Source organism: Drosophila montana, unplaced genomic scaffold (assembly GCF_035044405.1).
Source record: "Drosophila montana isolate Dmon_TW-CO22-7 unplaced genomic scaffold, ASM3504440v1 contig_3729_1, whole genome shotgun sequence".
NCBI classification, from domain to species: Eukaryota; Metazoa; Arthropoda; class Insecta; order Diptera; family Drosophilidae; genus Drosophila; species Drosophila montana.
Window position 1 is genome coordinate 253314 of NW_026998615.1, and position 20571 is coordinate 273884.

At 36.0% G+C, this 20571-nt stretch overlaps 1 protein-coding gene and 1 long non-coding RNA gene across 4 annotated transcripts in view; one reads left to right on the top strand and one right to left on the bottom strand.

The window, feature by feature from the left end:
- LOC135435817 (mucin-5AC) overlaps window positions 1-16936 on the top strand; it is a 29171-nt gene extending 12235 nt beyond the window's left edge. Inside the window, exons 2-7 of one of the 3 annotated variants that reach the window (XM_064693036.1) lie at window positions 468-530; window positions 11762-11869; window positions 13269-13467; window positions 13532-13710; window positions 14473-14644; window positions 14702-16930. In XM_064693036.1, the coding sequence (XP_064549106.1) occupies window positions 468-530; window positions 11762-11869; window positions 13269-13467; window positions 13532-13710; window positions 14473-14644; window positions 14702-15888 (1908 nt within the window). In that variant the 3' untranslated portion in view covers window positions 15889-16930. Of the gene's footprint in view, window positions 1-467; window positions 531-11761; window positions 11870-13268; window positions 13468-13531; window positions 13711-14472; window positions 14645-14701 lie in introns of all 3 variants that reach the window. The other 2 variants (XM_064693035.1, XM_064693037.1) reach the window with 2 other exon arrangements.
- A 360-nt stretch (window positions 16937-17296) lies between these two features.
- Window positions 17297-18105, bottom strand: LOC135435836 (uncharacterized). The gene is made up of 3 exons (XR_010437441.1): window positions 17914-18105; window positions 17765-17852; window positions 17297-17566 (listed from the first exon to the last, which is right to left on the bottom strand). It is a non-coding gene; the product is annotated as an uncharacterized LOC135435836 (long non-coding RNA).
- Window positions 18106-20571: the final 2466 nt, after the last annotated feature.

Below are 20571 nucleotides of genomic sequence, written 5' to 3' on the forward strand. Positions count from 1 at the left end.
ACAACACACGATCTTTTGTTTTGTTTTGTAGTTCTAGTGAAAAACAGAACTCACATAGTTTTTATTTTGAAACTTGGTGCATAGATCTGTGACAACGATATATGCCTCAAGTTATTTAAGCTTTACTCACACTAGAATAACTAAATGCTTTTGTTTTTATTTCTCGAACCCACATAATTCTCGTACAAACATCTATTCTATTCTATTCTATTCTATTCTAAACGCGCTGTCACTTTCGCTTGCTGCTACTTACGTAACGTGCTACGCATACGTAATGTGCGTTACGCTACATTCCCAACATGACACGAAAACCAAAAAACACGCAAATGATTTTTACGAACTATGTCTTACGTTTTTTACGTTTCAAAATCCACACTCCTCTATTTGCGTCTCGATGTCGTTGCGAAATACGTAAATCTATCATCACATTACGTTTACGTAACTCTTTGTATTAATTGCGTAACTAGAAAAACACATACGTGACAACGCCACCGGCGCCACAGCCAGAGCCGCCGCCGCCACCGCCGGAAGTAAGTGACAATAAAATGATATTTCCTCCCATTCGATTCACAATTCCAAACTACACATGCAACATGAGTTATCTTATTGCCGTAACGTGTTTTTAATTATTTATTTTTTTTTTTGTCTGTAACGTATTGAACACTTACGTAATTGCTGGAAACGCAACAACGTTGTGCCATTTACGTTGCCGTCTTGCAGTTGGTTGTAATTTGAAAGTACAATGAAAATGCCTGTAAATTAGTCCATTGCTTTGCCTGTAATTCTCTCTCAGTAAATGTATCAATAACACACATTTTTTTTGCCAGTGTATTTTGTTACATATATTTCTGTTGAACGTTCCTCTACGCATTTGCATATAGAATATTTAAAATATTTTGTTGGTCTGCATTTGGTGTGTGTTTTGTTCCACCTTTTGTTTTTTGTTTTCTTTTATTGATTATGCCAAAAGCCAATAAAATATTTTAAATATTTTATAAACTGCAAAACAGGGCCGTAGCCAAAACGAAAGTCGCCCACGAAGCCAGAAGAAGAAGAATAAAGATTGCATTGAATATTTACAGGCATTTTCATTGCTTTGATTTGAACGACCCATGTACTAGTATGTACAAATTCCTACCACCAACTCCCCGTTGTAGTAGCTGCCAACTCAACTTGATTCACATGTGCGCAACAATGTCAGACTGTCATTAAAATGCCATTAAAATAATTCTAAGCAGAAAACTAAACGCACACAAAATATTTTATTTAATTAAAAAAAATAGATGCACTCTATGGGAATATTTATGAATATATGTAGCTGTATCTATTCATAGGGGTCTGTCAGAAATACAGTAAGAAGTTCAAATAATAAGTAAATTTCAAAATGTTAGATGAATACAATAATTTTATATATTATAGACACACGTTCAGTGTTAAAAAAAAGTCAAACAATAAAAACTTCTCGAATATTCTAGGCTCATAAAAAACGTAGGAAATTATCAGTCTAATTAAAGAAGTTCCAAGATTTTAAAGAAAAACTCCGAACATTTTCCCAACTTCACCTTGGGATACTTCAGTTAACTTGCTAATTGCTAAAGTAAGCAAAGTTAGAACAGATAAAGTATAAGGTTTAGCATACTTTATATACATATAAAAATAATACTTTTCATGTATTTATGTTATTGCCCTTAAACAAATTAAGCAACTCTAAAAGAATCTTAATAGCTAGGTATTTTTAAATAAATTCGAATTTGTTGCAGCCCTCATCTATTCTGATTGACGCTGAACCGCACCTGTGCTGTAAACGCACGTGTGCTGAAAATTTGGCATAAATTAGTGCGTTTATTACCGCATGCAAATGCCGGCGGTTTAATTAACATAACATCAGTGCAGTGATTAGCATAAATCAATTTGGCAACTCAACAAGTCGAAAGCCACAAACTAAACCATTATCTGAGTGGCAAATGTTTAATTATATTGTTCGAATATTTTGTGTGCGTATTTATATGATGCATTTGATAGCAATTGAGTTTATGATTTCTATATATACATACATATACTATAGTTTACGCTCATCTTAAAGCTTCAATTTAAGTTGTAGTCATACGAATACATATCGAATATACACACAACATACAAATCAACAAATCCAATGATAAACAAAAAGAAAGTATGCAACATTAACTAACAACCAGAACAAACCACCAACAAAAAATACTTAGAAAATAAAAAGAAACACACAAAAACACATAAGCAAAAAAATGCATTAAAAAATATATAAATATGATAAATGGTATCAAGTTTTCCCAAAATGATTCTGTAAAGCTTACTTGCCTCTCATTCCCGTTTTCGATCTAGGAGCTCAACTTGATTCAATTGCGAAATTTGTTCCACAAAGCCAAGTATAGAAAAAAAAAAACCGACCATACGCTAAGCAAAACGAAAAACACCTAAAAAAAGAAAGCAAAAAAAAATTTGAATGTTTTACAAAAAGTATAAAAAAGTTCTTTTCGCTTTGACAATCCAAATGGGCCGCCAAAGCGAAAACAAAATACTTTGCCACAAATTGAAATGCACCATTTTAATTTCGGTACGAAAAGATTTTATTGAATTTTTGTGGAACATTCACATGTTGAAGCAAGCGCTAAAAACTAAAAATACAAAAACGAAAAAAAGAGAAAAACAAAACCAATAAAAATAAAACAAAAAGAAAACACCGTATACACCGTATCGTGTACGCGCTGGCATACGTTAAAAATTAGGTTTTTGGGGTTATTTTCTTTATTCGCCCTGCTTTAGTTCTGGGTTCTGTAAGTTTTTTTGCAGCACTCTGGGTAAGTCGGAGCTGGCGTATTAACTACTTATAACCAAATATTTTAAATACGTTATAACGAAACTGTGTTTAAGTAGATTTAGCAAGCCTTTAAGTTTAGCTTTGCCGGCCCATCCATATGTACAAAATTTCTTAACCGATCCTAACTAAAAAATTCTAAAAAAAAATAAGACTGGTAAAATCAGTTCATTATAAGTAATACATAAATCTTTCTAAGTATCATTTATTATGTTATGACAAAACAGAAACCTATTCATGATTTATATATATTAATTTAACAGTTTTGAGATTTTCTTTCAATGTTTTTTTTTTAATTGAATTCTTTGTGAATTTTTTAAGAGTTGGTCAATTTCCTGACCATAGCATACTTTTCGGATTATGAGGCAATATTGTTAAAATGGCTGATGATGCAAATTGTGCATTAAGAATTCACATATCTTACACTTTTTTAACTCATTATGTTTTACGGACATCTTGTGGCACCTAAAAATAGCGCCTTATGGAAAATGCGCTCATATTTAAGCTATTCTTTAACACAATCACACTTACACACACACACAATACAAATTGCTTATCGTTTTCTCCTTTTTACTCTCTCTCTTTTGCTCTCGCTCTCTTATTACAATATTTGAGGCACGCACCAAAAGTAAAACAAATAGCTTTAAAAAGTACACACACACACACACACACACATACACACTTTACACCTTACTCTTAATTTTTTTCTCAACGCAGGTACGCGACATCAAATCACAATTTATCATGCGCTCCGTATTTCTATGTACCTCTCTCTCACCCCACCGCCATAATGTATGCAACGCGATTGCCAAACAAAAATTTCAGATAAATCCCAGCGAGAATTAGGTACAGTCTAAAATTCAACGTTTCAAAACAATGCTCATAATTTATTACTATTGGTGTCTAAACGTCTTATCGCAACGCTCTCTCTCTCTCTCTTTCTCTGTCTAGCTCTCAATATAAAATATATATATATATATTGTATAGTTCTCTCTATCTGTCTCACACTCTCAATCTCTCTCTCTCTCTGTGCTATGGCCCGTGCTCTATGTGACAAAGAACTTAGTAGCGTGCTAGGCTTAGTATCATAGCTTATATAAGTGTGCCTGTATGCGTGTGTGTGTGTGTGTGTGTGTGTGTGTGTGTGCCTATCGAAAGTATCGTTCAGGCCAATTAACTATCGTACTATCGTGTAATTTCCGAACCAAAACAAATATTGTCTCTTGCATGTTTGCATTGCCTGGCGTTCATATCTTACTTTTTTTAATAACTGCAAACAATTGTTGCTGCTCTGTTTGTGCGTTGCTCGCATGCGCTTAATTTAAAAAAAATTCTTGTTAACATATTTTTATATTTATTTTTTCCGTTGTTTGTTTTTGGTTTGACAAGTGGGCCAGTCAATAATTGCATGACAGTTTATATGACGGCAACTGGGGCTGCCAACCTGCTGCTGCAAAAATATCACTCACTTAAAGTTAACTTAAATATGCACTTTACGAATAACTATTTTCCTAAAAGATCTCTTTATTTCTTTGGCCTTGGCAACGTTTTCTTGAAATATAGGGTATTAGATAGTCTGAAAACAAACTACAATTTATTTAAAATAAAATGTGAGAGAACATTAGAGAAAAGTATATTATATAAGCCTACAAAACCAGGCATTATGTCTGTCTATTAGCTCCAGTCTTCCATCGTCTATACAAATTAAATAAACATATACAATCCCAAACATAATTTTGAGATTTTCGATGTAATTCTTCTCGCTCGCGCCTGTTATTCGTGTCTAAACATTGTGGTAAGCTAAGTATATTCTACAAATTTTCTAACCACGTACTTCATGTAAGTAGTAAGTCAACCGAAACTATCTAAAATATTATTATATAATACCTCTTTTTTATGTTTAGAGAACTTCTCTAATAAATATTACTTTAACTTGTCTATTTGTCAAGCTAAAAGTTTTGTCAATTTTTACGTTTGTGCCATAGACCATTTCCTTAGCCGGCCGTAATGCGACAACCGTATAGAACTGCAATCAAATGGAACTGAAATAGGACCCTTAACCCGTGCCATTCGTCTACCTCCGGTAGACCCCCTTGCACGCCTCTGCGTTGCATTGTTCTGCTTGAAAGCTGTCGAGTGAGTTTTGGTGCTTGGCGCAGCACATTTTAAAAATTGTATTGCGAACAAATTATGTAGCATATTTTTCAACGCTTCTCGCACTCACGCTCTCTCTCTCTCTCTCTGATCTCCCCTCGCCCCGTGATTTATGAGAGTCGCTTCCACGTCGCCGCTTTAATGTGAAATTGAGCGCAGCCAAAGGCGGCAACTATGATCGATGGCCGCACGGTTTAGAGGTCTTGCGTTGGGTCCATTCAGCCCATTGTTAAATTCACTTTAATCAACCTGCGACATGCTCTCAATTAGCAGCGCCTTGTGGCAGCGCTTCCGGCAACTCAGCAAGCATTTGACATTTTCGTTTGAAGGTGAAAACTAAAACATGGTCAAGGATTTGACTAGCAGACACCCTGTACAGATCTTTTTAGCTAAATTGTATCCCGCATATAACTGCTATGTTAAGACTAGTTAAATAGAATGAAAATATATATTTGTACCAAATCTTCGAAATATCGGAAGGAACTTGAGCTATGTCAACCACATTTGGAATTTCTAGCTTCTTAACTGTAATTTAACATGCAGACATACAAACCTAACCCAATTCATTTAACTCCTTATTGGACATATTCTCAAGTACAGGGTATATTGAAAAAAAGCTAAAACGACGTTTGCATTTCATGGCCGGAAGTGCCACAAAAGAAAAGCTGAAAGAACCGTTTGTTTCCGCTGTGCGTTCGCACTGAAACAGAAAAGTTACACGCACACAAGCACACTCACACACATGCTCAAATACTTTTACAATCTGTGGCGCATTTAGCCACAAAATGACTTTAATTTGCGGTACCCATAGCTTGGATGCTTTACCCCAGGCCAATCCGCACCATATCTGTAGACCATGCGCCGCTGGTCCAATTCCGATTCCGATTTCATTATACAATCTGCGTTTTTGCCCTTGCTTCCGGGTTTCCGTAAAAGAACTTGGACTATTTCATTCTTTTGTGGTCTTGCCTTTAAATTGTTTTGTTGCACTTTTTCTCCTAAGGCTCTCTATGCAGTTCGCTGCATCGTCTTTTTCTATTTTTTATATCTTTTTTATGTTTTTGCCTTGAATTCTATGAGTGTGTGTGTGCCTCATGTGTTGAATGCGTTTAACACACACTAAATTGATTTTCAGTCGAAAGATTTTTATAAGGATTTAATAAACTATTTGTGTCTATAAAGCTGTGTGAAGCAAGAGTAATTTTATTATTATGGATTATGGGACATATAACATATATTAGATATATGGACAGCCTTAATACAAGATAATGGAAGAATCATTCCCTGTTCCTAAAGCATAAAAGCATTTTCAATTTACTCAATATAGTTGTGCTTTAAAATTATTTTTGTGAATTTCATTTGCCAATATCCCTTTTTTTGGACCGCTTGTCGAATCATGGTCAAGCACGGGCTGCTGCAACCTTTGACTTGAAGGACCCTTGAATGGGTCACCTTGCGGTTGCGTCTTTTGAAGTGGCCCATAGCATTACTGTCTTTAATGAACTGGTCCAGGGCCTTGGTACCCTAGACCTAGACATGAACAAGCACATATTTAAGGCTGATTTCTGTAGCAAATTTACCGCAAAGCCGTTTTGCACGACCGCCGCCTCTCTGCACTCTTTCCTTGGCCCCTGGCCCAGTGCAAGTTGTTAGGACAAAACCCATTCGCCGCATGAGCTGTGAACACCTTGAGGCTTTTTGCCCCAAAGCTGCGACAGCTAAACAAAAGAGCTGAAGGGGGGTTTGACGAGGAAGGGGAGAGGCAAGGCGTTCAGTGTCATTTAGTGAAATTGCCTGTAATGTCTGTGTCCCTGAATGGCAGCAGCATCTTCAGCACCCGACTTTCACTTCCCCTCGCTGCTCAGCTGCATTGTCTAAGCGCCACTCGTAGATTTTTCCTTCTTTATGCGCTTTTCCGTGTGTCAGTGCCAGCTGCGGCTGCTGCTCCTTCCTCTCCCTCTTGCTGCAACTGCATTTTTCATTAGCCTGCGAACTTTTTAGCTGCAACCTGAGCTTGGCTGGGAGCCCACCTGTACGCTGCTCTGCCTCTGCCAGAGCTTGTGATTGTTGATTTTTCAAGTGCTTTACTTTATTCACTTGATTCAGTCTAACTCTCAACTCGAGTCGAGTTTAACTGCATAATAAAATTTGCACACATGCCAAGTTCCAGTTAGTAGCTGCCGACATAGACGTGCACTTCTTTATGCATGCTGGGTCATGTGCTCCGCATAAGTTATCCACTCTGTCCATATAAATATCTGTTTCTATTTATTTGCCAGTTTTGTGGCAAGCATAGACACTAGCAGTCAGTATAACAGCAGATTGGAACTGAAAGCTCGACTATAACATTGATTTCACAATTTAAAAATAAAAAGCTGTGTATGTATAAACTAATATATAGTATTACTTAAGTATTAAAGGTTTTTCTTTGCGTTGATGTGTAACTTCCCTAATATATAAACGCCATTTTTCTTGCTATATAATTTTCTAGTAAAATGGCTAGTGTTGCTAAAATTTAAAAGCCGTCTTACAACACTAGGCTGATACTTGTGATACTTATCATAAGGACTTTAAAACGACTCTATTTAGTTTGAAATTTGTTGGAATACTAGGTATATTATGGCTCATAGCAAATACCCTTGCCATAAAATCCGTTTGTTCAATTCAAAACATACTCTGTTCTACAATTTGCCATTTGTATTTTACAACACTAATTAATTTCCAGTGCTAGACACTGAATACGAAATTCAACTTCCGGTTTCGATTACATTTACAATTGTCAGCTAAATTATCATGTTGACAGTCGCATTCATGATTAATGATAAATCTTAAATTAAGCCCAGTTCATGTTATAGCTATCTTTGTATTAACAACAAGTTAACAGCAAACAGAGCCCCCCAAACAATCTAAGCAATCGGAACAATCAATGAACCAAAGTAAATTGCTGTCGTTAATGTCCGACATTTCCTGCCTGCGTCCAGAAGTTGGGTTCCAAGTACATGCTAATTTGTGGCGCCGCAACAATTTATTATTATGCCACGAATCAATAACGATATTCAAAGCAGGCAACCAATTCCAAACCAACAACTAATTACATATAATTAAAAAAAGTTTCGCTGCAATTACTTAAATACCTCCAAAAATTCTAGCAACTTTATAAGAGTCAAAGTCAAACGGATCTAAGCGAAGCATGTATGGGCGATGTGTATTACTAAAAAGGATAATAATTTATTGCAAAATGTATTACTTTCTTAAAAAGTATAGTAATTTATGATTTATCCAATCATTTTAAAATACAGAAATTTGTATAAGTTTTGGCACAGTTAGATCTTGAAATTCTTTTAATAGAGGGCCATCCGTAATTGGATTATACGATAGTGTAAATGAACACGCTCTGATTTAAATTTTGTTTTAAATAAGCCAACTTTTGCACTTCTTTTATAGAAAATATTTAATAATTTTTGTATATAATTAACATTATGTCTGAAATTACATTATTTTTATTGGCATTTAATAAGGATTAAAAAAAATGTTCATTATAAAATCGTAATAAATATTTTCTAAAATGAAAGCGCATTTTAAGATCAATGGAAGACCAACATAACAAAAATCATTTCCATTTATGTCGAGATAGAATTTCGATTTCTTTACTTTTTTTTTTTGTTTGAAAATAGTTTTCGAAACTAAATGTGAAGCAATTTATTTAAACTATTATATTTTGGAGTTAACAACTGCCAGTTTGACCGTGTTTGTAGCCGTACTTCGATTTGCCATAAAAGCGCTGAACACTCAACATCAAATTTTGTTGCTGCTTCTACTCTGAAGGCATCAGATTGGCTTCGAATGGCTGCCATGTGCGCTGTTCATTAGCGTTTTGTCCCTAAACAACAACAATGGCTAGTAACATAATCTAACTAAAGCTAACAAATTTTATTTGGCGGGTTCTCTTTTTTTTGTAAGTTATTTCTACAACATTTTGGCAGCGTTGCGTGCGATTAAAAGAGCTGAGTTGGGGGATTAGGGACTAAAAGCGTTAGCTGGAGGGGTGTACACACTGAATACAGTGTATATGTATATATATATGAGCCTGTGATGTGGGCCTTTAATTATATTTAGCGATTGGGTCCCAAAGGTTAAAGTTTAATGAACATCTAGCGTGTTCGATTTGGCAAGTGAAAGGTATATATTTAAAATATTCTTGTACATATATTTTTTTATAAATTGACTGCAAAGTAAGAATATATTTTTGCCAGGTAGTCTCCAGTAGGTGTATATAGATGTATATAGGTTCAACTATTCAGAAACACTATTTTGTTTATACTTGTTTATCAAAGCCCCCGCCACAGTGCCCCAGTCGCTTCACTGCGTGAATGCGTGCTAGTTAGTTATGGGGCAGAGAATTGCTGGCGCCGGGCGTCATTCGTCAATCAGCGTCGCAAATTGTTGATTACACCTACTACAACAACAACGTCAACTACAACAAGTCAAGGGCAGTTACAGTAACAGTTTATATGTAGCACTCAGTCAGGGAACTACACACAGTTCCACACAGTTCCGATCGATAGAGTCCATGTGACTGCGATTTTGCACATGAAAAGCAAACGAAACTAGAAGCGAGAAACCGAAACTGTAACGAAAGCAAGTAATGCTTCTCGACTTAATGATACCCTGTACAATTAGATCCATCGCAAGCTCGTTACTATAGTCAGCGGCTATGCTACTTCTCTACATCTTGCACTATACAAAATGTATTCTTAATTCACTTTTTTGCCTTTTGTCCGATCATTATGAAATATGCTGGGATAAGAAACAACTGTCGAATATATTAAAATCATAAGGGTTATTTTTCTAAAAAATTTTAGTCTTTCTTTTTTGCTCAATGTGATGAAGCATCTTTAATAAGTATATATTTTCGATCTGCGTATACTATATAGAACCTAATATTGAATTTGGCAAAAATATAGAGCAGTATTAAAATAAAAAAAAGTAAAACCTTTTCCTCCATAATTATTCTCTTTTCCGAACATATTTTAAATGGGTACAGGGTATAAACAAAACCTTTAAAAAACTCAAAGCAAAGTGGAGCGTGCAACCTGAGGCTTTCACATATACCAAATGCTATATATGACATACATATATACACAAGCAACACCTATATATCTGTTAGTGCTGTATATAGGACACTCTCTGTACATACGAGTGTGTGTGTCATTTTGTTTGTCTTATTGCTAACACGCAGCATATTTAGTAGCTGGCTTAGAAGCAGCGCCTTGTTTATCGTATAGTCTATGACTCTGAGGTTTGTAGCGCCCACGAGTCGCGACTCATTAGTGTGTCTTAATGTGTGTGTCTGTGTTTGTGCAGGTTAAAATGGCATTGACTTCTGTTTGTCAGATTTAGCATCGAGTTTACTTTAAAACCCAAATAAATAAACCATATATCGTATATCATGGATATTACGTTTTTGCCTACAGTGGTTCAAACTGATTAAAACTGAAACAATTTGCTAAATATAATTTTATTTTGTTATATTTGTCTTTAGTTTTTATTTCATTTATTCAATTAAATGCTTTCGTTTGTTAAATTTATTAATTACTATTTTTAAGGGCCCTGCCATGCAAAATTTACCATTTTTTCAATATAACTAGCATTTATAATTTATCATTTTTATAAAAACATGATCTGATTTATTGAATCAAATAATTTAATGGAAAAACTCTTATTAAGATATTATAGCTAGGTTTTTTAAGTCTGTATGCCAAAAGTGGTCAACAGGCTCTTACAAATGGGGGTGTTCGCTATAATTTAATTCATTTTGTTGCATGACTGTTTTGGTGAATGATATATGCCATTTATAATATTGCTGCTGCGGCATGAGAATTAATTTTTATAAACTATACATAAGCATATGGAGTTCTGAATGCTTTATAATATTTCGATTTTATTTATATTTTTTTTATGTGTTGACAACTTTCACTCTTTCTACCTAACCAAACTATCCTCCAATTAACTTGGTGTGTTTTTTCAATTTCTGTTTACATAACTGTTTCCTAAACTGCTTACTGTTTATTCCTACGTAACTCTATGTGTGTTAAAAAGAAAATAAACAAAATACTGTGAAAAATCAAATAAAATAGTCTGAATCGAAGTCTTTGTAATTGGCTGCTCAGTGTTTTCTATTATTATTATTTTATATTGTTGTTGTTATTGATGGCGAACTCGTAACCCAATACCGCAAACAACTTTATGAAATTGAATATTGAATTGAGAAATTGAATTGAAATCTTATATCGAAATTACAAAATTTGATTGCTTTTGCATTAGTCGTTAAACTTGTGAGATGAGTTGTACTTTGTACTTTTATTTTATTTGTTTTCCTGTATGCTTTTGAATAAATATTTATATAATAGTAAAAAAAAAGAAAAATGAAAGAATTATAAAATTCACTGAGCGCTGCTCTCTCACAGTTGAACTAACCACAGTAACTGTATATATTTTCTATGCATTTGCCCACCACCAACACCACAACTACCCACCAAAACACCAACAACAACACCACACCACGCTCCTTGTGTGTGTGTGCGTGGGTGTGTGTATGCGTGTGCTCGTGTATCTGCGCCTGCCCGCGCGTGTTGTATACGTCGTCATCGCTGTAATCGATATCGATATCGCCTTTGATGTTTCGTGCTCGTTGTCCACATATCGATTATCTGATCACACCCGATCACCACTGATCCCACCCCATTGGTCACACAGTGCGCTCAGGGACGGGCCGCCTGGCTGGAGCGGGGCCGCCGCTGCAGCGTACAGGAGCAGCAACAGCAACAGGCCACCTGCCACAGACGCTGGGTGAAGCGCAATCGAGTAAGTTCATCAAGTAGAGCCACTCACATAGCGCTGTGTACATACACATCTCTCAATATATATATACATATATTTATATATATATTATCCCTATATATCTGCAATAAAAACAATCCGCAATCTGTGCAATTAATTCCTTCTTCCATTTCTTCTCTCACACGCACACACCCACAACTTTCCCCCTTCAAATGCATAATTTATATATTTTCTTTTCGATCACGCCTCGTTCTGAGCAAATGTTCGGTACATTGAAAACTAGGATATATAGGCGCAGAATATACATTACTTATATGAGACCAGAGACCATTTTCCTTATCAAGCCCCAAATGCTAAAAACATTTTCATTTTATCTGCGATTTTCATTCCCATTTTTAACCATTTCATTTAGATATTTATAACTTGACCGAGTACTTTTCCTAAGAAATATGCAACTATAATTAAGAATCATTGTTAATACCAAATAAAAACATTTTGAACTGATATATGGCAAATCTAGGAAGACGCACATGATATTTGTATGTCTTCAAAAAGACGAGAAAGAAGGGCTATCTTCGGCACACCGAAGATTTAATACCATTTGCTCGTATCTAAGAAGCACAGGAAAAATAGTTAATGCCGATTATGGTTAAGATATCTTGAAAAAATTTGTTCATACAAGAACTTCGTTTTCAACCGATCGTTCCTATGGCAGCTATATGATATAGTAGTCCGATGTTGATAGGATGTTGCATATGTATATATGGGGAGCATAGTAAAACTAATAAATGCCTAGTTTGGTCAAAATATCTTGATAAACAAAAAGTTGTTCATACAAGAAAATCATTTTCGACCGATCGTTCCTATGTCAGCTATATGATATAGTGGTCCGATTCAGCCGGTTCCGACATATGTACTGCATGCAACAGAAAGAGGGACGTATGCAAAGTTTCATGACGATGGCTTTAAGACTAAGAGACTAGTTTACATAGAAACAGACAGACTGAAAGACGGACATGGCTATATCGATATAGTATATATATATACTTTATGGGGTCGGAGATGTCTCCTTCTATGCGTTACACATTTCACGACAAAATTATAATACCTTTTGCAAGGGTATGAAAAAGTTTTCAGAATGATATGAGTTTCTATATGTATTTGTTAAATATCTACTTTTAATTAAATTGTTCCTTTATGTTGTTAAACATATATTTAATATCATTCTCAGATCGAACATCAAAATTGTCTCTTCCTGGAAATGCCTATAAATACAAATTAAATTTTTTTTTCTTAAATAAACTTAACGTCATTTTACTAACATATCATAAGATAAATATCTCAATTATTTTGATTCGGGACCGTACTCTTAACACATCTTTAGTATAGGCCACTAATAAAATATATTCACTTCCATTGCCAGATACAAGATGCCTCATTGGGCGGCTCCTCGGACGATGAAGATTTCCTGGGCGTACTACGTGGACCCAGCACCTTTGCGAATGCCTTTCTCTATGTGGGCCTGGGCACTGTCGCACTGGGCCTGGTCATTGCATTTGTAGGCACCGGCGAGAAGGGTTTTAAAACAGTGGAGCTAAGACTTATAGGGCCCTCTCTCATAGGCAATATACCTGTTAAATCGATTCAATTATTATAATCTCACTCACATGAGCTTCTCTTATTTAGGCTTGGGTCTGATCTGTTGCATTTTACGCATTCTCTTCTGCATTTGCCCATCACACTGCATCTCATCCAGCAAGAAGGCGGGCAAGAAAAATGCTAACAAAATCGATGCAGATCACACGACCTCCCTGCTGCGAAATGAAAGCAAACGGGTTTCTATAGCTCGTGGACCCTCTATACAAGTGCGTACGAATTGTTCTCATTCTGTTTTGTCCATAGATCTCTACTTTTTATTGTTTAATGAATATGAAAGACTTTCTATTTATTATTATTTTTATTATACATTATGCATTTGTATATATATACATATATTTATATATATATATACATATATAGTTATTTCGATAATAATTTTAATTATTTCCAAAAAAAAAAACGTTTCTTACTAAACTAAACAATACTGTGTATATAATATAACCAGGCTTCATAATTTTGTTAAAAGGTTTAATAATTTAAAAAAATATATATAATTTATTTGAAATTCTTAGTACTTTTAGAATTCTCCTACATTTTAAATTTCAATATTCAACCAATTGAATGGAAACCCAAAACAAATACAAAAATTATATATAATTTAAATAATTGTTTGATGACATACAACTTATATTCAATCTTTTAGTATTTTCAGTCAGCTGTTTTTTTTTTAATTATTTATTTGTTTTCTTAAATATTTTATAAATTAATTGAAACAGTTGAGTAGGGATTCAAAAGAGATGTATTTATTTTCGTAGAACCATTAAAAGAACAAATCTTTTAAAGAATATATGCTTTTAGTTGTTTTGTTTAATATCATTTTTTTTTGTATTTACATAGAGTTTTATTTAAAAATTAAAACCTATTCAAAAAAGATTTCCACGGAATTCCTAGCTCTTCCAAGGCGTTGCCCAAATATTTTTGCTAAATTATTAAATTGTTTTTATTTTACTTTTTCGTACCCCAAAAAGCAAAAGTATCCTATTGCCCACAAGCGTAGCCAGAGCAAGATGCTCAATGAGGGCATGGAGGCACTGCGTCAAATAGCGACCACATCGCTCTTCATGCAGAACGAGCAGAAGACGGCCATAAATCGCGTTGTGCCCATTATCAACGAACCGGAGAGCATGGATCACATGGGTGGTAAGTGAATAAATCGAACGTACTCAAATAAAATCTTAATCTGGAAAATCTTCACAGCGGATGCGCCGCTGGAGATGAAGAAGCTGCAGACGGCGCTGAATATGTGCGAGATGAGCGATGAAGAGCAGGATGACAGCGTCCAAGTTGAGCAGCAGCAGCTGCAGCACGCCAAACGTACGAGAGCAACAACAACAACTGCCGTTACGAGTAGTACCACCAAAGCCACGGGGAAAACCATAAGCAAAACAACATCAAAAACAACATCAAAAACAACAACAAAAACAACAACAACCCTGAGCACCGTCGATGAGCGACCCAATAGCAAATTGGTACGTCAGCGGGTCGCACTGCAGCAGCAGCGACAACAGCATCAACAGCAGCATCAACAACATCAACCGCAACAACAACAACAACAACAACCACAACCACAATTGGAGCAATCGCAGTCATTGTCCTCCTCCTCCACCGTCAAAGATTCGCTGGATGGCGTTGTGATTGTGGAGGAGACCTCACTTATAGACACAACTGTAGTCGCGCCAACGACGACGGCCGAGGCCACGCCACTGCCCAGCAGCTGCAGCACCGGCGCCATACCCCGGCTCAAAAGCAATACCGCAGCATTTAGCACGCCCGCGCAGCGACCGGGCATCTCAACGGGCGCCACGCCCAAGACAACGCCCACCACCACCAACAGCAGCAGCAGCAGCAGCTACCGCACACGTCTTACTAGTTCCCAGTCGCAACCCACAAGCTACGATCTGCCGCCGGCGCTGCCGCACACCTATTCCGCGACAGCGACAGTGCGTGGTCCGCTGGGCATGACGTTGACCGGTTCCAGTCCCGGGTATGCCATGCCTGCCAGCCGCATGAGCGGGACTGTCGTTCCGGCCACCACAACGACGATCAGTTTGTTGCCGCTGCCGGCGCCGCCGACGGCTACCACAACGCCGACTGCGAAGACCAGCATACCTGGCCAGGTGCTGGAGCCGTCGTCAATGCCCATTACAAGTCTGAGCATATTGCAGCCGTTGCCGGCGACGCAGCCAGCGACATCCTCCTCGATAACGGCCACATCGGCGGCGGCGACGGTGACGACCTCCATATTTGGCAGCATAGAGCGCAAATCACAGCTGTCATCCGCCAGCCTAACGAAGGGTCGTGGTAGCTCGCTGCTGGCACCGCCACCACAGCCTAGCAAACTGGAGCCGGAGCTGGTGCTCAGTCCAGCAAAACTTGGCCAGTAAATGCGACAAAGTAGTTACAATTTTAGTTAGGATTTCATGCAGCTACGACCTATAAATAAATAAATGTGTATATGTCTCGGTTCTATTGGGTATGTGTGTGTATGCTGTGCGTGGATGTGTGTGTGTGTGTAAGTGTGAGAGTTCTTAGGTGTGTGTGTGTGTGTAGCTACTAAACACTCTCTTTTGAATGTGCCACAAACATGATGAAACTAAACGCCTAACAGTCATGTGATGGATTCCCAAAGCGCGAAATATGTATTTGGAGTTTTGTTTCATATTTAAAATATATCTTCATGAAATAACTTTAGCTGTTCATATATTCGTTTTCAGTTTCGAAACTACCCGTTAGTATCAAGTTATAGTTTACAGAAAAATTTCTAACAATTTTCTCCTTTTTAAGTTTCGGCGAATTCGACGCGTGGCTGACAAACTATAAAGCTTTCAGTGTCTATTTTCTAGAGCTTGCTCCTCTGATTATAAATGGACATATATTTTGGCAATTTTCAATCCCACTTCTTTCCATACAAGAACTCTTGAAATTTAGTGTTTTCTGTGGCAACAATATTTGGCCAAATGCTCAGCAAATAGAAAATTGCCAAGTCGTGGTGTCTAAAGCTATACCTAAATTAGTCAGGGTATTATAAAGTTTGTATACCAACATATCGTTAAATAAATATACAACAAATAATAGAATATTTATAAAAAAAATAACTAAACATTGAAAAAGATAGCGAACAGAGAAAGCCGTCGTTCAGTTGATCAACTAATATAGCTAAGGTTCAATCAAGATATGTGCATGGGCAGTACGAAAAGTAAGCAACCCACATTATATATAATTAATTAGATATGTATCACAAAATTGAATGTCGATGTAGTTGAATGTAAAAAAGACATATAACTAATATAATGGCCCAGTGGCAACTGAAACCAAAATAACATCGATTGCAACACGAGAGTCTTAAAAATATGTTAAAGGAGCTCTTAAGGAGTATAATCGTATAAGAAGAATAATGTTCCAATTATGTTTAAACATTTCTGAAGTGGTTTACTTCGATATATTTTTTTTTTTTAATTTTATAAAAGTTATGTTTACTTCTTAAGTCACATTCGAGAATCTCCAAAAAAGTTACTCATTCAACCAAAGCAGAAAAATTAAAAAAATTCTTTAAAGTATAAAATAATCCCAAAATCGGAAAGCAAAGCAACAGCTATGAAACGGGCAAATAATAGGAAACATGTTAAGCCCAGAGAGAAAAAATCCAAATGCAACTAATAGAGAATTATAATAAAAACGATATATGAATTAGTATGTATGTCAGTATATGTATGTGCAAAATAAAAAACAAAAGACATAACGATAGGTTGAGTTGCGTTTTTAATTGTTTTATTAAAAAAAAAGATTGAGATTTCTATTCGTACACTCGGAAATATATAGTAGCAAATATTAAATTTGTTAAACCAAAATTAAAATTCCTTATAAATCCTAGATTTTTCAAAAAGTACTAAGACGATTCTGATGTCCTTGATAGCCGTGGTCCAAGCAAATACTATTTAGGAATTTTGTCCTTTTAATTGCATATTCAGAATTGTCATGCCAACGAATGTTGGACAAAGGATGTCAGAACTCGACCACATCTTTGCAAATGTCCAATCGATAGTACAAATTTATTTGTTTTAGCTATAAATAAAATATCCTTTTCAGAAAAATAGCTATATCTGGGAAACTACAAAGAATGCAATGTCCTTTGGCCAGCTGATAGCTCTGGTCTTTACAAACTGTTTGCAGAATATACAGCAACCATCTGTATTATGAGCATACTTGCGTCTAGTTAGTAGTCAGGTACGCTTGTACTACGTACTGGGTAAGTTTGCTAACCTAGGCTGTTCCTGGGTTTAAGACAGGGCCCCCGGTGTCTGAGACAAACAATTGTTGGCCAGTAGCAGGCTGGTTTGCAAATCAGCACCTGCGTATAAACGGAAATGGGCTAGCAGAAGGCTAAAAAGTGAATAAAATGATGTAGATACCAAGACCAGAACACAATATGTAGCTGACGAGAGGAAGTATTGAGAAAGATTTAACGATGCTCTACGCGAAATTTATAATTCGCTGTTGAGTCCGGTTTTCTCCTTTGATCACTCGCAAAACATTTTGGAAGATACTGTGTTAATAATGCTGAAAAATTTCTTAATATTTTTGTACGCTCTAGTCAAATTTATAAAACAGACTGATTTTTTTGCTAAATATGAACCTAGAGAAAATTGAAATTTTGGCTACATGGCATACTTTGATAAATAAAATTTAGCATTGATATTATATATTATGCTTGGATCAAGAAAAAATGTTGATATTTAACAACAAAATGATGAGCATTGAGTATATTAGAGTTAAAAAATACAGATCTCAGTAGAAAGGAAGACAATAGAATTTATTTTGTAAAGTATGTTTGGGCCAACTGGAAGTTAATAAATTTAATTTTAGTATTTTATTTCAATTCTTTAGGCATGTTAGATCAAGAGATTTCAATTTTTAAGCAGGGAAAAGAAAAATTAAGTATTTAAGAAAGGAGATTATTTTGATTTATTTCTAAGGTATACTATTTTAAAATGAAATTTCAGTAAGAAAAACAGGTAAGTAAACTTCCTATTTAAATTTTTAGGCTTGTTTGGATCAAGAGAATATTAGATATAACAATTTTGAAGTAGAGAAGAAAAATATTAAGTATTTAGAAAGATAAAGATTTTGATTCTATTTCTAATGTATACTATTAAAATAATATTTATATTTTGATAGTTTCGAATAATTTCGTTACGCACCTTACTTCTGGGGTGTACTATTTCAATGTTCAATTTCAATAGGAAAATCGGGTAATAAAATTTCCTATTGTAATCTTCTTTATTTTTATATTTTATCGTTTTTTTTGGTTTTTTTTTTTTAATTGTATGAGTCGGCGTCACCACAGTATAAAGCTTCTAAATCTACTACGATCGGGCGATACGGGGGTGTATAGAGTTTTTACTCAAGGTTTGAACTAGGGAGTCGGAATCGGTAACAATAAGGAAAGCGCGATGCTCTAGGTACACATGTAATCGATTTAAAGCATAGAATATAGCTAGGGTCTCCAGTTCAAAGCTATGGTATCGAGACTCGGCACCCGTTGCCATTCAGGAGTAGAAAAAGACAGGTTGTAATTTATTATCAGACTGTCGCTGCATCAATACCGCGCCAAAACCATGTGACTTGGCACCGGTATGCAGCTCAGTTTCAAAGCTAGGTCTAATATTGATAGCACAGGTGGAGTAGCAAGGGAGGATCTCAGTGTCACAAACGACATGCCTGCACTGACATGGGAAAAGGACCACTTCGCTTTAATAATTATGTCAAGGGTTTCGCTATACGCGAAAAGTTCGGAATAGACTTGCGAAAATAGGAAAATGAACCTAAGCACGACTGCAATGCTCTACAATTACGTTGTTTTGGGTAATACTGAATAACCTTAATATGTTCATCATTCGGTAAAATTATTAAAGCGCCAACATTATATCCCAAATAATCTATTCATTTCTGTACAAACCTGAACTTTTTTAAGTTAATTTCAAGGTTATACCCTATCAGGCGATCTAACAATTAGGCTAACATTTAATGGTGTCCTTAGCCAAAATAACATCATCCATTTACACCATAATTTGTCGGCTCTTACCATATTCTTTAACACATCAAAAATGAAATACTGCTACTTTGAAATACTGCAGGACCATTTTTAAGGCCAAACCCCAAATCCCGTCATGGTGAATCATTTTAAATCTATCGTAGAGAACACTGTCTTTCTTTCCAAATATTCTTAACAATCCTCTATTAGACGAAACGGAAAATTGTCTGGATCGGTTTTCTTATTTAGCCCACGGTAGTCAGAACACTTCCTTACTTTTCCACCCTTTTCTTTACTACCACAACAGTAGACGCATACGGTGAACTACTAGGCCGAATCAATTTCCTTTCCAGGGAGCTCGTTTACGGTGTCAGTAATAATCTCTTTTTCGTTATATGATAGCCTGCGAGGGCGCCTTTGAAATGGGGTCGTGTCTGATAATCGAATGTTAAATGCAACTGTATAATGGTTATGCTCAATTCGCCGACAAATTCGCGGCTTCTAAATTACCGACATTCGCACCAGCTATTAGAGGGCTCGCATGGCCAGATTCATCCTCAAGCAATTCTGCAGGGTGGCCCGCAACTATCCGAGAACTTATCTGCTTAATGTTTATGCACAATTCGCCGACAAATCAGCGGCGGGTCAAGACCAAATTCCCTAGCTATATTTACTGTCACTATTACTACATTGTAAAGCCTTAGCTACCAGGGGTACACCAAACAATTTGAATACTAGTGCTACAGTATTATTAACTAAAATAACTTTATTCAACATTTTTTTTGTATTACAAGTTTAAGTTTAAAAATTCGGAGAACATCTATGCCGAGCAGCAACGGTGTTGGTAAAACAAAATCGTGAGTAACAAAAACTTCAACTTCGGGTTGCCCCTCAGTCCACGGAGATGACTACTTTCCATTTTGGCATTTATCGCTTTATGAGGAAACAAGTATTTGCTCGCAAAGCATAAAGGGCTTCCGGCGTCTAACAATGCATATATTGTGCATTCGGTATATGTGTATTCGGTGCATCCCCC